Raw genomic sequence first — 15,629 nt, 5'->3', positions numbered from 1 at the left:
TCTGCTCTTTCGTTGTCCCATGAGCAGCCAGTGAGCCGACTGGAGCACTGCTGATGTCCTCCAGTTTGGATATGGCCATGGGGGGTGGAATTCATCCCTGTTCGACCTCTGGATGCAGGCAGTGGTAGGTCGTGGCTGCACTGCCACGTGCTCCAGTGACCCCGTGCGAGGACCTGCGCCCAAGGCGCGCTGAAGGCTGCCGAGGAAAGGACAAGATGTGCTGCCATCAGCATGGGGTTGAGGACTCCCTGGTTTAAGTGGGAGCTAAAAAACCTCGGGATGGTTAAACTCAGACATCCCTATGCTCGTCTGTGTGCACACTTGCTGCACGCAGCAGCACCCCTCTGCCCCTGTGTCATGGTTTAACCCCAGCCAGCAACTAAGCCCCACCCAGCCGCTCGCTCACTCCCTGCCCCCCGGTTGAGATGGGGGAGAGAATTGGAAGGGTAAAAGCGAGAAAACTCATGGGTTGAGATAAGGACAGTTTAATAATTGAAATAAAATACAGTAAAATAGTAGTAGTAGTAGTAGTAGTAGTAATAATAATAATATATACAAAGCAAGTGATGCACGATATAATTGCTCACCACCCACCGACTGATGCCCAGCCCGTCCCCGAGCAGCGATTGCTGCCCCCCAGCCAGCTCCCCCAGTTCATACACTGAGCACGACGCTGTGCAGTACGGAATAGCCCTGTGGCCAGTCTGGGGCAGCTGTCCTGGCTGTGCCCCCTCCCAGCTTCTCGCTGGCAGAGCATGGGAAGCTGAAAAGTCCTTGGCTAGTGTAAGCACTGCTTAGCAACAACTAAAACATCAGTGTGTTATCAACATCATTCTCATACTAAATCCAAAAACACCAGCTACTAGGAAGAAAATTAACTCTATCCCAGCCAAAACCAGGACACCCTGCCAGCATTTTCCTACTAAAAGATCCCTTTCCCTCCCCACCTGCCCCGTCTCCCCCCGCTGCCTCTCGCCCTGCGATGTGGCTGCGGTGACTCACGCCAGCGGCCGATGGCTCTCGGGGCGGTGGGAGGAAAGGCCAGCGAGTGCATTCGCTGCAGAGGCGGCATGGAGGAGCGCTGCCAGCTGCGTCCCTGGGGACCCGGCCCTGAGAGCCACCACCGGGGTCCCCAGGCAAGTGGAGCAAAGGATGCTCCCGACAGAAGCACCTTTCTGCTGCTCTCAGGGAGGAGGAAAACCGAGCTGGCCCTGCCGCAGGGCTAACAGGCTGGCAAGAAGCAGCGTGGCAGAAGCGAGCGGTTGTCCCTACCTTGCATGGTGGGTCAGCACCTCCTCTCCTCCTCCACAGTGCTTCTGACAGCCCTGTCCTGTCCTCAGCACCGTGCTGCGCATCCCTCAGCACCTTCGAGCTGAGGCTGTAGGACCTCACCAGACTGCTTGCTGCCAGCCACACTTGCCCCCGGTCTGGCAGCCCGCCCCACATCGCTGTCTCAGTGTGCTTCCTCACCACCGTCCCCTGCTTACGGTACCGAGATGACTGTGAGCAGCGCTTTGCCAAGTCAGGGAAGGCGTTTTCACCCAGCAGTGTTTAACCACAAAACAGAGGCAGAGCATGTCTCATAAATGTCGGGCTGGAGGAGGCGGTTTCAGCTCTGCTCCTCCTCCCACCTCCCCTGCGGGTAAGCAGGGCCCCGGGGTCTCGGGACCCCGGGCTGCCAGGACAGCCGTGGGGCTGAGGCCACACTGGGATGCCCAGCGCTTGCGCAGCACTGGCTCCATGGGCAATTTCCCAGGGCCGCCCTCTGTCCCACAGATCCCTGCATGGCAGCACTGGTAGCGTCACCTTGGCGAGGGCTGCAGCCTGCCCTCGTGTCCCCAGCCACCTCTGGCCCCAGACCCTGTTCCCACACCATGGGCTCGCTTTCCCAGGGCGCGGGGCTGCAGTGCGTACCTGGGCGGGCTCCTCACTCCTCTCCTGCAGCCGCTTTGAAAGGCAGTGGGGAGAGCGGGAGTGTGTGTGCGAGCAGCCTCCCACGCCGCCCCATGGGGTGACCTTCTCTGCCGATGCTCAGAGCCTGCAGAGCAGCGCAGGAGACAGGGTGAGCTCCCCCACCCTCCAGCTCAGCCCGACGAGGAGGTAAGGGCTGCACCGTCCCCTTGCCTGGGTGGGAAGGGTCTGGCCATGCTGGCGAGGGGCCCCAGGTGTGGGGCAGGGTGCGAGGAGCACACAGTTCAGCTCCTTGCTTACTGAGTTGGGAGGTGATGGGGTGTCCATCCCGCGGGAGGGAGCAACGCATGTTTAGGGAAAGCCCAGAGCTCAGCAGGACTGTGCCAGGGGTGAGCGGGAGGGAGAGGCAATGCCACCGCCTCTGCAGCAGGCTTGGGCACGTGGCTTTGCACAGATTTGAGTGCACAGGGTGACCGTCCTTGTGCCAGGCTTTGCCAGGGCTGGGGATGCAAAGCTCCTGTCCCGCAGGGAAGGGATCTCTCTCTTCAGAAACCCCTGCAGCAAGCAGGGAGCTTGCAGACACCATTCGAGGGGTGATCCTGCACGGCTGGGACAGTGCTGCAGAGCAGGGCGATGGCACAGCACTGCTCAGGGCTGGCTCACACTGCCTTTCCGTCTAAGCCACCTGAGTTTTAAAGCTGATGGGGGGGAAAAAAGCATGATTATGGCAGAAAAAAGCATCCTGCATGGCTTCAGCATTAACCCTCGCTGTGTTTGTAGCCCCTGTGGCAGTAAGAGCCGGTGGGATTTCCCCAGCATGGGGAGCATCCGTAGGGTGCTGAGGCCAGCAGCTCATCGCAGAGATGGGAGGTGAAACTTGCGGGGGTGGTGGGAACTGCAGCTGAAGCTCAGAAAGCCAGATGGGTAACACAGCACCCAGCAAACCTCCACAACAGCCCGGACCGCCCTGCCACACCGCCCTTTCGCTCCCCTCCCATGGCTGCGGGGACCAGCCACGGCCTCACCTCTCCTCTCCATCATCCCCACTCCCCATACCCCTGTACAAGGGGGTTCAACCCCTTGTCCCTACGTCCATTCTGCCCTGGTGCTCCTGCCTGACCCCAGCCCCTAGGAGGGGTTTCCCTTACCCCTCGTTATCCCTCTCCACATTCCCCACAATGGCCCTGAGCTGTCACAGTGAGATGGGGATGGGAGCCAGCCCAGCCTGGCCCTGCCATGTGCTAATGCCATAGTGCCTAATGCTCTTCTGGCGCAGGAACCGGTGCTGCCGGCCTGGGATCCGGCATCGCAGCCACTGACCACCCGGCGTTCCCCATCCCCTGTAACCCTCTGCTCGGTGCTCTCCTAGATGCTGCTGCTCTCGGGGCTGGATGGGTGAAGCAGCGTTGCTGGGACCTGCCCACAGCCCGCGCAATGCCCCAGGACACGGGGCTGCCCGATGACAGCAGCCAGAGCAGACCCCGCGCAGGACGGCTCAGCCCGCTCAGCCTGCCCCTGAAGAAGCGGGAGGTGATGGAGAGGAAAGCCCTCCCGGCCGAGGGCAGCCCCGGGCAGCCGGGCTCTGGCAGTGCCCTGCCAGCCACCCTCCGCCAGCCCTGCCTGCCCGGGGGGGAGCAGGCAGCTGCCCAGGTGCTGCCCAGGGCTGCCTGGCTCTCGCCCAGCTGGGTGAAGCCAGGGGCTTCTGCAGGGATCCAGCAAGCGCAGGGAAGATCCCCTCTGCCAGGGTGTGCGCGGGATGGTGACAGCATGGTGGGCACTGCCGATGGGGCAGCACTGGGCTGCGGGCAGCCTCCGGGCACTGCGGCTGCCTGCGGAAGGGGCTGGGGCACCTCCGACCCTGAGGCCCACCCCCAAAACTATCATGGAGCCGAGAGCTGCCTGCATGCCGTGGCCTGGACATCGCTCAGCAGGCAGCACACAAGCAGGCAGGCCAGAGGGCTGGGGACGGTGGTGGCCCTGCCAGGGCACTGGTCTCCAGGCAGCCCTATTGCACAGGCAGGGGCTGAGCCTGGTGGGGGGACAGAGCCAGACAGGGGCCTCCCCCCGGCCACACCGCTGCCCGCAGCCTGTATTACACAGGCGCAGGTGTATTACGGACTGCCTGCCCCCGGCTTGGCAGTGGGTGCAAACAAGACGGGCAGGGAGGGGGCCAGCCTGCAGGATGCTGGGGCTGCCCCCACTATGCTGCCTGTGCCCTGCTTGGCAGCCAGGTGTGTCCCCCCCAGCCCCTCGGAGCCCCCCAGCCCCTCACCTCTGCCTTCAGCCAGCACTGCCCCTCCGCAGCCACCTCCTGGGGCTGCTTCCCCATATGGGAAGGGCAAGGAGAAGCCTCCTGCTGACACTCCAGCCTCCTGCATCCCCACGATGCCCACACCCATCCCTACGCACCTTTCTGCCTCCGTGATGCTGTCTCCCACGGGACCGTCCCACGCATTGGTCTATTCCCAGCCACTCTGCCCCGCAGTCGCGTACTGGCAGCGCCGAGCCCCGTCCCATGCCGGTGGGCTCTGGTCCCTGCTGCTGCCGACGGCGAGCACAGCCTTTGCACTGCCCCACTTCCAGCGGGGCTCCCTGACGGTGCTGCCCGGGGGCCAGCAGAAGAGGGTGGAGGAGCTGCAGGTGGAGGATTTCCTGGGGTGCACAGCAAGTGTGGAGTTGCACCTCAGCCCCTGTCTGGTGCAGGGCATCCGGAGGAGCCCACGTGCCGGCTTTGCCTGCCTGCAGGTCTGCCTCGGGGACCAGGACAGGCAGGTGCGTAAGGTACCATCCTATGGAAAAAAGGGAACACCGGGGGAGCCAGGAACCCCCTGCCCACCCTGCCCAAACACACAGGGTACGTGGCAGTCACTAACACAAGCGACCATCCTTTGTGCTCCCGCAGCTCTTGTTACCCAAAGCAACTCCATGGGCTCTGCAAATGCTCTTGCAGAGTGAGACTGGCCAGCCCTGAGCGGATCCTGGCCTCCTGATGGCTGGACTGGTGCTGGCTGGCCCAGTCCCTTCAGTGGAGGGGGTCAGTGGCCAGGGAGGGCTGGGGCAGGCGAACCCCAGCTCTGCCACTGACGTGCTGCACAGCCTCGGTCATCTCCCTTGATGCGGGAGGATAAAAAGGCACTGCGATGTCTGGCAGGGTTGGTGGGTTTACCAGGGGCGAACACACCGTGGCTGAGCATGGCTGCCAGCGCGGCTGGGAAGGAGCCAGCCTGCCCAAACTGCAGGGCAAGCAGGCGAGAGCAGACGGCAGGGGGGCTGCCCCCACCCCAGCCTGACACAGGACCTCTCCCCGCTCTGCCCAGGTGTCTGCTGAGGTGCTCCAGGAATACCCCTTCTTCGCCCGGGGCCGGGGCTGGGTATCCTGCTGCCCACACATGACCTCCCAGCTCTACCAGCTCCCATGCCAGCAGCTGGCCGTCGGGGACATCTGCATGGTGTGGAGCCCAAGGACGTGGGGACACGACAGCCCCGGGGCTTGGCAGGAGCCTCCATCGGCACCATGCCGGGACCGCTAGTGCTGGGACCGGGCCCGCCTCCCTCGGGACACAACATGGCCAAGGAGCCAGCCGGCTTCTGGCACGGAGCGGTGCTGCGAACCCCGGCCAGGCGGCACCTCGGTGCAGCCCGGCTCCCCCCGCCTCGTCTCGCCTCCCCGGCCCTGCGGAGATGCTCATTTCTCAGCAGCCACATTCCTTCGAGGGTGTTTATGGCTTTTTTGTCTCCCTGCTGTCCCAAGCTAAAATCGCCCCTTTTAAGGGAGCCGCAGGACCGCCGGTCACTGGAGCCTCGCTGGCAAAGGCTGCTCCCTTGCAATGTACCATCTCGTTTACTGGGAAAGCAGCCTTGCCTTGTTTTTCTCTTGACTCCACAATTTACTGATCAAGTCAAGCTCCGGCTGACTCCCAGCCCTGTCCACGCACGCCTCCTAGAGAATAAGATCTATTTTCACCAGCGAGTGATTCACCTGCCTGGCACTGGTTCACCTTTCGCTTAGCAGCCGACTCCTTCCCAGCTCCATCCATGGCCGCAGCTCCCTGACTCACGTCCTGAACCTCTAATAGATGGGAGAAACCTGAGCGGGAAGGGCAGGAGGAACAAGTCACGTTACATTTTCTCCTGGTGATGGGTGCACTTTGATGCTGGGTCCCCTGGGGGCTTTTGGCAGGAGCTGAGCTCTGTGTCGTGGAGAGAAGAGGCATCATTCCTACCTGAGCTTGTGACCCGGATCTCCAGGGGACACCTCCCAAGGACCTGGGCATTTGCGGTTAGGGCGAGGGCTCTTGACACGAGACGGTGCCGTCAGCCTGCACTGGAGGCAGAAGGGAGATGGGGATGCTGCGGCGGCCAAGGCAGACCTTGCAGGTATCTGGCAAGACTTATTCTTACGGCTGCCTAGCAGAAGTGGAGACTCTCCACCGACTTTGGTGTCACCTCTGTCCCCTCTTGCCTTTTGGCCAGGGGCAGGCACGCTCGGCCACGAGCGAAAAAAAAATCATTATGTGGAGCTGGCTTGCCTGTGTTGGTTTAATTGGAATAAAATGGGTGCCCTGCTGAGCGGCACGGCTTGTGCTGAAGAGCCGGGATGAGTCAGGCTCCGTGCCGATGATATCACTGCTTTTCCACCCCCCTCCCAGCAAGGCAGGACGGAGGGGCCGCAGCAGCGGGGGGCTCGGTGCCTGTCACTCTGCGTGGGCAGCACCCAAACGTGCCATCCCCGCGGCAGGGACTGGGGCTGCAGGGAGCCCTGGGGAGCTCGGGGTGCTCTGGGGGACTCGTGCGCACAGAAACAGCCTCCACGCCTCGCAGTAGTAACCGGTGCCAGTTGACACAGACATGTCACATAGCAGAGACCTGAGCTAATTCCCCGGCCCGGCCTCCTTCTCTCCCCGCTGGCAGAGCAGGGCAGGGCCGGGGGTCAGCAGGGATGGTGGCAAACGGCTGATGCTGCCCAGGAGCCATGCCAGACCACAGGGAGCTGTGAGCAAGCCAGAGCCGGCAGGTACCCAGCAGAGATTTGCTCCCACAGCTCCTCAGAGACCATGAGCCCCTGCTCCTGCCGCTCCAGCCTGGCCCCCCCAGCCCTCCAGGGCCAAGCCACAGCGCTGGCATCCTACACTCAGGTGGAAACCATCAGGCAGGACCAAGGGTGCTTTTTGGATAAGGATAAACACTAGCGTGGGCACAGCTCATCCCTCGGAACCACTGCCGTGTGTGTGAGCTGAAGCCAGCTGCTACGGGCAAGCACACAGGGTGTGGGTACCGGGTCCCCAGCACAATGACGGTTTTTGGCAGCAGGAGCTCCCCGGAGACAATGGGGGACTGCAAAGCAACAGTAGCCAAAACAGAGCTGGGACACAAACAATACCCAGTTATCTTTAGTCATCCAGACAGTGAGAGAAACACACTGAGAACGGGGCAGGCGGGACATGCCACAGACACTGGAAACTCCCTTTCAGCCAGAGAAAAGGGCAGAGTGGATGCTCCCCCTTCTCGGCTGGGCAGTGACCAGGCTGCGGTCAGAGCTGGCGCTGGGCACAGCGAGGCACTGACTCACCCTGCTGAGATACAGGAAGGAGGCGAGTGGCCAAGTCTGCTTCTCTGCCAAGGAGCAGCCCTGATGTGCAGGGCTGAACGTGGGAGAAAACACCCCAGAGCGGGGTCTGCTGGGGAGCGAGGGTCTCCGAAGGCCTGGGGTGAGCTGGGGAGGGAGCCCACGGCCCATCCACGCCGTGTGCTGTCGTCTCTCCTGCGTGATTGCGTGAGCTGGGCGTTTAGAGAAGCAAAAAAAAGAAAAAGCATGAATGGTAACTGTGCTCCGGGCCCAGGCCCAGAGCCCCCTGCCTCCAGCCCTGCCCACCCCTGCCACGCGTGGCAGAGCCCCTGCCGGAGCAGGGCACCTGCAGCCGGGCACGGGGGGCACAGAGCTCTGCCTGGGGCGGCTGTGGATGGGGGGGACCCTCTGCAGGGACCCTCCCTGGGGACCAGGGACCCTGCGCGGGGTCTCTCTGTGGGTCCCGGGAACGCAGAGACCCTCCGTGAGGAGCGGGAACCGTGCCTGGGGACGCTGCTCTCCCTGGGGACCTGGGACCCTGCGCGGGGACCCCCCGCAAGGACCCTCCCTGCGGACCGGGCACCCTGCACAGTGACCCCCCCCCCGCCACAGGACTCCGGCAGCCCGGCCCCCCGCCCCGGCGATCCCCGGCAGCGGCGGGCGGCCCCGGGGCCGGGACCCCGGCGGGGCAGCGGCCGGTCGGCGCCGCCGCGATGCCGCGGGGCTGGGCGCGCTGGCACCGCCCCGCGCAGCGCCGAGCACCGCCCCGCAGGGCGCAGCATGGGCGAGCGGCGGCGGCGGCGGGGGCCCCGCGGTGAAGCCCAGCCGCCCCGGCCCGGCCCGACCCCATCCCGACCCGCTCGCAGCAGCGACCGCCCGCCGCCATGTCGGGACCCGGGGCGCAGAGCCGTAACCGGCGGCTGCCCGGTAGGTGCCGGCCGCGGGGTGGGCGGGAAGGGGAGCGGGGCACCGCGCCGGGCGGGCGGGCAGGGCTCGGGCTGCCCGCATCCCCCCCCGCAACACTCGCCCCATGGCCCTTGCGAAGCAGCCGTGCCGTCCTTCCACCCCCGGAGCGCCAACCTGCTGCGCCGGCACCGCTCCCCCGGCCGCTTCGGGCAGGGGCTGCCCGGGAAGCTCCGTGCCCGGGATGGGGATGCTCGGGGAGCGGGGGGCACCTGCCTGGGAAGCGGCTGAGCTCGGGGACCTGTTGGGCCACGGGCTTGTTGCCCAGTGGCATCGGTGTCTCTCGGAGCCCCGAGGCCCCCGGGAGGAGGGGATCCCCCCGTACCCGCGGGGTTTAGGGGAAGAGGAGGCTGAGCAGAGCAAAGGCATCGGCCAGCGCGGCAGGGTGGGCGGCAGCCGGGGTGACAGGGGGCTTGCGGGGGGACACAGCCTGCCACCGATCCGTGCCCGGGGCTTGCACGCCGTGCCTGCCCTCCTGGCTTTCTTGTCCTCACGCTTCTTGCTGCACAAATCGAAGCAGGGCCCCGTAAATAGCAGGGTCTTATGACACAGCCTCTGCTGGGGAAGGAGCGCTGGGCGGCAGGGATATTTTTAGTCCTGAGACGCAGGGGATTTGGAGATCGCTTGGAGGAGTGCAGGCGATGAAACCGCGGCACAGACAGGGGTTACAAGGTGCCATGTCCTCCCTCGCTAGTTCGTTCCCCCCCCCTTGCTTTTCCCAGCGAGCGGCTCTGCCAAACCCACTGCCTCCCTCGCACTCGCCTGGTGCGTTTCCTCTCACCGGGCCTACGGTTATTTTTTGCTGTGCTGCAACACAAGGTCAGACGTGCCGCTCGAGAAAAGACCGTGCAGGGAATTCACGCTCAGGCGGCCGGTGCGTCCAGGCATCCCATCTCCGCACGGCCTGACCCTGCGTGATTCTCTGGGACACTCCCAGCTCTCCACACCAGCTGCTTCTCCCAAGGCTAAAGGAGCCGAAAGCCCTTGGGATGTACCCTTGTCCCACAGCGGTTTTGCTGGGGCAGGGTGATAGGGAAAGGCTTGCGATCTCTGCAGGGCTTCCTGGAAGATGCTGGGGCAGCCGAGGAGCTGCACCTTCCCCCCACCCGATCTCGCAGCACTGCACGCAGGGACCGGGAGCACAAGGCGCAGTCCAGCAAGCCGGGCAGTGGTGGGGTGCCCCGGGCCTCTCTGGAGGAGGAAGGTCAGGGGATCGGGCTGTGGGAAAGGGCAGGGAGAAGGGCAAAAGCTGGCTGGGCCAGCCTGCCCCAGCTCTTTCATTCCCCAGGGGACTGGCCCATGCTTGGAGCAACCCCTTGCTTAAACTCTGCTCACCTCCCCATCACCCCCTGTCCCTTTCCACAGCCCAGGTTATTTTTCAGGACCTTCTTTAAATCCCTCAAAATCTCTGCAAGGTATTGCAGAGCCATGGCCTCAAGAAAAGGCCATCCCCATCCTCTCTTGGCCTTGTGGCTCCACTAACAGGCCTTTTCCCACCCCCAAAAACACCCCTCCTATTCACCGGCAGAGAGGGGGGGTTGTACCAGGGTCCCATGGCCAAGGAGGAATGAAAAACACATCCCTTCCCAGCGGAAATGCAGCCAGACAATTGAACCGTGCTGTGCTCCCGGCCGGCATGCTGGGTCAGAGAGCACCCTAAGCTGGTGCTCCCAGCACCCTCAAGCCCCGTCTGGCCCTCACCCCATGATAACTGCACCCCAGGAATTGCTCTTCTCCCAGCCCGCTTTGGTGAGGGTGTGGATGGGAGAGGTCGCAGTGGTTTGCTTTGCAGCCAGCCCTCCCGCGCCTTTCCCCACCACAGTGCTGTCCATGAGCCCACACCACGCGAGAGCTGGCTCCTTGGCAGGGCAGAGGGGCCAGCGGGGCCAGTGTCCTCACCGACAGCCCACCCTGTGGGCAGCTTCCCTGGGAGCAGGTGAGAAGGAAATCCCTGCCTGCACCTCCTGGGGGGGATCCTGCCCTGCCCTGCCCGCCCAACCTGCGCATCAGCGTTTGGCCCCGGTCCCTCTCCGAGCTGCGCTGGCTAACGAGCCGTGAGAGCCGGAAGGATTTGAAGGCAGCGGGGCGCTCGGTGCCGTCGCAGCCGTGCTGGGCGGTTCAGCCAGCGGGGAAGAGCCTGGCTCTGAATACAGATAAGCCTCTGGCCCCTTGGCTGAGCAGGCTGTAGCAATAACCATGACAATAGTAATAAAAGCCAGGCCACCAGCAGGTACCGACAGATCCCCCACGGTGCACAGGGGCCGCATTGTGTGTGCGAACGTGTCCCGCGGTGGGAACATGCCAGCCGGATGAGACAATCCCCACGGCTGACAGCCGGGGAGTGTGACCGGCCATCACATGGGGAAGGGCCGCGGCAGGGAGCGCCGCTCTCCTTTATTTCCCCAGCGAGGGCTGCTGAGGAGCAGCTACACTAGCAGGGCTGTTCGCTCCCCCTGGGCCCGGAGGAGCCCCGGGAGGGGGGAAGGCTCCGTCCCCGACTCTCACCGCGGTCACGGGTCAGGCGGGGCTGAGCACAGCCCAGCTGCCGTCTCCCGCTGCCGGCGTTCCGTACATAATGGGATCTCAGTGCTCGTGCCCGACTTCCCGGCAAGAGCTCGAAAACAAGTTCATAAACAGGTCCTGCTAATTTATCCCGCAAGAGAAATCCAGGCACCCACAGGAATGCTGCCACCAGCACCCGTCCTGACTCTCCCCAAGCACCCTTGCCCCGAGTATCGGTCACGTGCCGGGGCAGAGATGGGCAGTGAGAACGTTAATGACACATGAGCCACGCTCACGGCACTCGGGGCAGTGCCCGCTAGCATTTTGGTTTATTTTGTGTTTGCACTGAAGGAGGATTTAGAGACCGTCCTCCCTACCTCCACACTGCGGTCCTTTTGGCAAGATGCCGCACGGAGAGCCGGTCCATCGCCCTCAATCTGGGAGCCAGCACAGCCTCTGCCCCGAGCCTGGCTTCCCTACGGCTGGAGCCTGATGGGCTCTCCTCGGTGTGGTGAACCGCAGCCGTTTGCCATGGATTTGGCACAGCTGGGCTGGGGGGCAGAGCTCTGCCTGGGACGGACAGGACAGGGCTGGCTCCAGCTGCTGAAGGGAGCCAGCTCCATAATCAGTGTCCCAGTCACCCCCTCCTTGTCCCTAGCTCTGTTCTTTTTTGCAGATAGCACAGGGGAGGCAGGAGGTTTTGCATTACCCCAGCAGCACTGGTGTCAGTGCCGGTCAGCCTCGTGAGGAAGCCTTCACCGGCATGGTGCATCCGCCACCGCAGCTGTTAGCCTGGGCGCTGCGCAGCACGCCGAGCCTCCGCACCAGAGCAGGCGCCCAGTGCTTTGGTTAGACATACCAAGGCAAAAACCCCCTCGGGCAGCCAGGATCACTGCCCGGGGCACTGCAGGAAGGCACTGAGCAGCTGGAAGAGGAGCAGAGCCTCTTCCAGAAAGCACGTGGTGACTGGCCCTGAGTCACGCTGCGTCCCCGCACTGTGCCGCAGGCAGAACGCGTCCTCCCTGGGCCGGCACCTGCAGATGATGGGATTTAGCTGAAGGATGCCCCAGAAACAGGGCGCAGAGGAGCCCTGGAAGGACTGTCAGGAAGATGTGACATTGACCTCCAGGACATCTCACCAGGCCTGCCGCCTCTCGCATTTGGGTCCTACGCTGCTGTATATTGCTGACAGCCAGCCCCCCTGCTGTCCTCGCCCCCGCTCCTGCCAGACAGGGTGGGGATGCTGCTTGCTCCGTTCCCTCCTCCCCAGCCCGGAGGAGCGGAGGGTTTGGGCCTGCTCAGGCAGAGCAGAGGGTGTTTGTTTGGTTTCCTTGGTTACTGCACTGCCTGCTCCAGTAATCACATTTTCCTTGTGCTGGCTGGGCCAACAGCAGCAGAGAGGAAATCTGGAATGGCTGAGGTCAAACACCAGCCTGGGAACAAGCCGGGGCCACCAGCCATTGTCCCTCCGTGCCATTGGGTCCTTGCTGTTGCAGGTACCTAACCCGAAATGGAGGTACCAGGCCCAGGGATGCAGCAACAAGCTCCTTCAGCAACAGCCCGAGGGCTCCCATTACTCCCTCCCGTGCGAGCTGGGACCGGCACTGGCGTTGAACTGCGAGAGGAATTACAGGAATGAAAATGTTTGCACAGGCAGAAGTCAAGCTGGCTGTGCCAGCAGGGGATGTGAACGGGGGAGCCTGCGAGCGTGGGTGCGGCTGTATTTATAGCGACGGTGGTGGCAGGGGCGCACACGTGTGCAGGGGTGACAGGGTTGCTGATGCCTTTTATTCCTTATGCATCACTCAGCCCAGAAAGCCTGGAGCACTAACGCCAGTTCTTGTCCCTGGGAGTCTCCCCTGCTTGTTAGCATTCACAGACAACCCTCTGTTTTGTAGCAAGGAAACTGAAACTTGAACATGTGCGAACCATGGCTGATCTCATAACAACACCCTTTCCCACTCGATAATTCACTTCAGCAGCCGCGAACATTGCATGTGAGCTCCCAACTCCTGGCTGCCCTGCGTCTCAGAAGCGAGATCTGAGGCTCCAGCACAACAAGTGCTGGTGACGTTGTCGTTCCAGCATGTAACATCTATTCACAATGACTAAATCAATGTGTGCTCGTAAAGCACGGCCGTACCGCGTGAGCTGGGACAGGCGGAAGGGCTGGGACAGCCCTGCCTCGTCCGACCCTCCTCACCTTTCTCCCCAGCCGACATGGAGCAGGCACAGCGGAGCCTGGATGCAGAGCAGATGCAGCAGCAACAGCTGAAACTACGGGACCGGCAGAAGTTCTTTGAGGAGGTTTTCCAGCATGATGTGGATTTCTTCTTCCCTATGTCTCACCTGCAGATAGAGCATCGGAGACGTAAGTGCTGCAGGCACCGGCACGGGGCTGGAGGTGTTTCAGGGAACGACGACACGGGCGTTAGAGATCAGTGGGACATCCCCAGTCTAAAGGCAGCTGGGGACAGGCAGGTCCTGCGCTGAGACAGGACCACACACGCTGCCTGTGGGTGTGCTGTGGATTACTCACACCACTCAACTGAAGTCACTGCACATGGGTACCCAGGCCGGCGCCCTGCGTAGTCACTGGCTTCAGACAGGCTCCTCCAGCCAGCAGTTTTGAGCAGGAACAAGGACTGCAGTCAGGCAGCAGGGGCTTCCAGAGGCATGTTTTAGGGAAACACGATTTTCCTGGGGGACTCTTACCAGCAAGTGGAATTCAGTTCTCCACAGCAAGGCTGGCCTCTTCCTTGGGGTCCTGCCTGCACAGGGCTCACGGTGCCCTTTGCCCGGCACTAGCACTCACCTTTCTGCTGGCCTCTGTCTCTGCAGCCCCCTTAGGCAGCATTTCCTCCATGGAGGTGAACGTGGACATGCTGGAGCAGATGGACATGATGGACCTGTCAGACCAGGACACCATGGACGTGTTTCTGGGCTGTGGGACAGAGGAGAGCAGCGTTGCTGGGCCCCTGCCAGGTATGTGCAGTCCAAGCCTTTTGCGGGCCAGGCTGGGAGCCCTTCCTGCCCCCAGTGCCCACGCTGCCTTGTTTCTCAGCCCTGACCACCCTGCGTGCAGATCCACACACCCCCGTACAAAGACAGGCACTTGATGCTGGGGTCTCTGAGGTTGGAGGGACCATGCCAGTATCCACCTCCACGGCCCAGAGGTAGAGACCCTTGTACATACAAACTGCAGAAGACAGGAGAGCCCAGGCATTTTCCAGAGACTGTGGGGAAAATTCTGTTGTGCTGAAGCCCCTCTGGAGCAGCCAGTGTCTTGTCACGATTTCTCAGGTCCCCACTGCGCTGCAGAGCTCACTGCGCTGAGCAGAAAGGCTGCAGGACCCCTCCACCTCCCAGCCAGACCCCAGGGAGCTGGGCTTGGGTCCCGCAGGCAAAGCCTGGGGTGCCAGCGCCTTCCTCCCCGCGCACGCGCGCTGTGGCGATTCACCGAGGCCAAGGCGAACACCTCCTTGCCTGCTGCAGCCGACGGCCTCGCGCAGCACGGCTCCAAGCCATGCTTCACATGGGAAAGAAGAGGCTCCGCTGCCAAAAACGGGGAAGGAATGTGCGGCATTGCCCAGAGCCAAGCCGGGGGTGTGAGGTGGGGAACAGCCACGGCAGCCGCATGGGGAGCAGCCAGGAAAGCATAGCCTGCTGAGGAATAAGACACGTGTGTTGGAGGGGCTAGCCATGAAGCTTAGGGAGCAATAAACCTCCAGAAGCCTTTTTCTTTCTCTTACTGCTCTCTTCTCCAGGGGCAGATGCCGGCCAGTGCCCAGAAGAAATCACCCTGCAAGTGCCCAATGCAGCTGAGAGCAAGTCACGCATTTCCTCCACGTCCTCCGTCTCCACGGATCTGAACAGCCTGGACACCAGTGAGGAGGGGGCCGAGACCCCAGTGGTGCAGTCGGATGAGGAGGACCTGCAGGAGGACAGTCCCAAAGAGCAGGAGGCAAGAAGCTAGCAGCCAGCTTTGCCCTGCTCCCAGCCTCCTCTGTATGGACCTGCCAAGCCGGAGGAAGGAAAGCTGCTGGCGCTCAGTACACCCCATCCTGGACTGCTGCCCTGCAGCAGGGGAGAGAAGGTTTTCCCCTCCTCTCCCTCCGCAGGTTCTCCTGGCAGCCAAGGGAGAAGGAAAAGGGTATTGTAGGCTCCCGAAATTAACTCTTCAGTCTTTGCTGCTAACACTCCCTGCTTCACTCCCCCGAAATGCTCAGCATCCCACAGCCCCACCATTCCCAGAAAGCCATCCCTTGGGATCCCAGCTCCCCCCATCCTACTGACAAGGGTCCTGTCCAGACAAGCATTTAACGATGGCATACAGAGTAATAACACTCCGATCTAAACAAGCAGTGGGTGTGTGTGTTATTGGGAGAAAACAGCACTGGGGATGAGGGTTAGGTGGGGATTGCAGGAGGGAGAGTGGTGTAAAGCTGGCATGCTAAGGGTGCCACGCAGGAGCGAATGCAGCCTCCTGTTGCGCAGCCCAGCTCCAGGACAGGGACGGTTCCTGCGCCCGGGGCGGGAGCAGAGAGCACGGACCTCGGCAGAGAAGGGCAGCTGGTAGTGGAGCAGGTCACCATACCGAACAGCTCGGGTGCTGCCTCCAGGAGGGAGAGAGCCAGCAGCTGCAGTGCCGGCACAGCTGATCCCAGCAGACCTAAGCAGGGCTGGT

At 62.7% G+C, this 15,629-nt stretch overlaps 1 protein-coding gene and 1 long non-coding RNA gene across 2 annotated transcripts; one reads left to right on the top strand and one right to left on the bottom strand.

The window, feature by feature from the left end:
- Window positions 1-7,621: 7,621 nt before the first annotated feature.
- On the bottom strand, window positions 7,622-13,868 carry LOC309596903. Its single transcript, XR_014229638.1, has 3 exons — window positions 13,758-13,868; window positions 13,146-13,291; window positions 7,622-7,689 (listed from the first exon to the last, which is right to left on the bottom strand). It is a non-coding gene; the product is annotated as an uncharacterized lncRNA (long non-coding RNA).
- On the top strand, window positions 8,263-15,533 carry DBNDD2 (dysbindin domain containing 2). The gene is made up of 4 exons (XM_082325664.1): window positions 8,263-8,404; window positions 13,158-13,313; window positions 13,784-13,927; window positions 14,710-15,533. The coding sequence occupies exons 1-4, from the start codon at window positions 8,362-8,364 to the stop codon at window positions 14,916-14,918; spliced, it is 552 nt and encodes a 183-aa protein (XP_082181790.1). The 5' UTR covers window positions 8,263-8,361; the 3' UTR covers window positions 14,919-15,533.
- The last annotated feature ends 96 nt before the right edge of the window (window positions 15,534-15,629 follow it).

This window comes from Platalea leucorodia (assembly GCF_965183815.1).
Source record: "Platalea leucorodia genome assembly, chromosome: 13".
NCBI classification, from domain to species: domain Eukaryota; kingdom Metazoa; phylum Chordata; class Aves; order Pelecaniformes; family Threskiornithidae; genus Platalea; species Platalea leucorodia.
The sequence above is the reverse complement of the archived record's forward strand: the minus strand, read 5'-3'. Positions and strand labels throughout refer to the sequence as shown.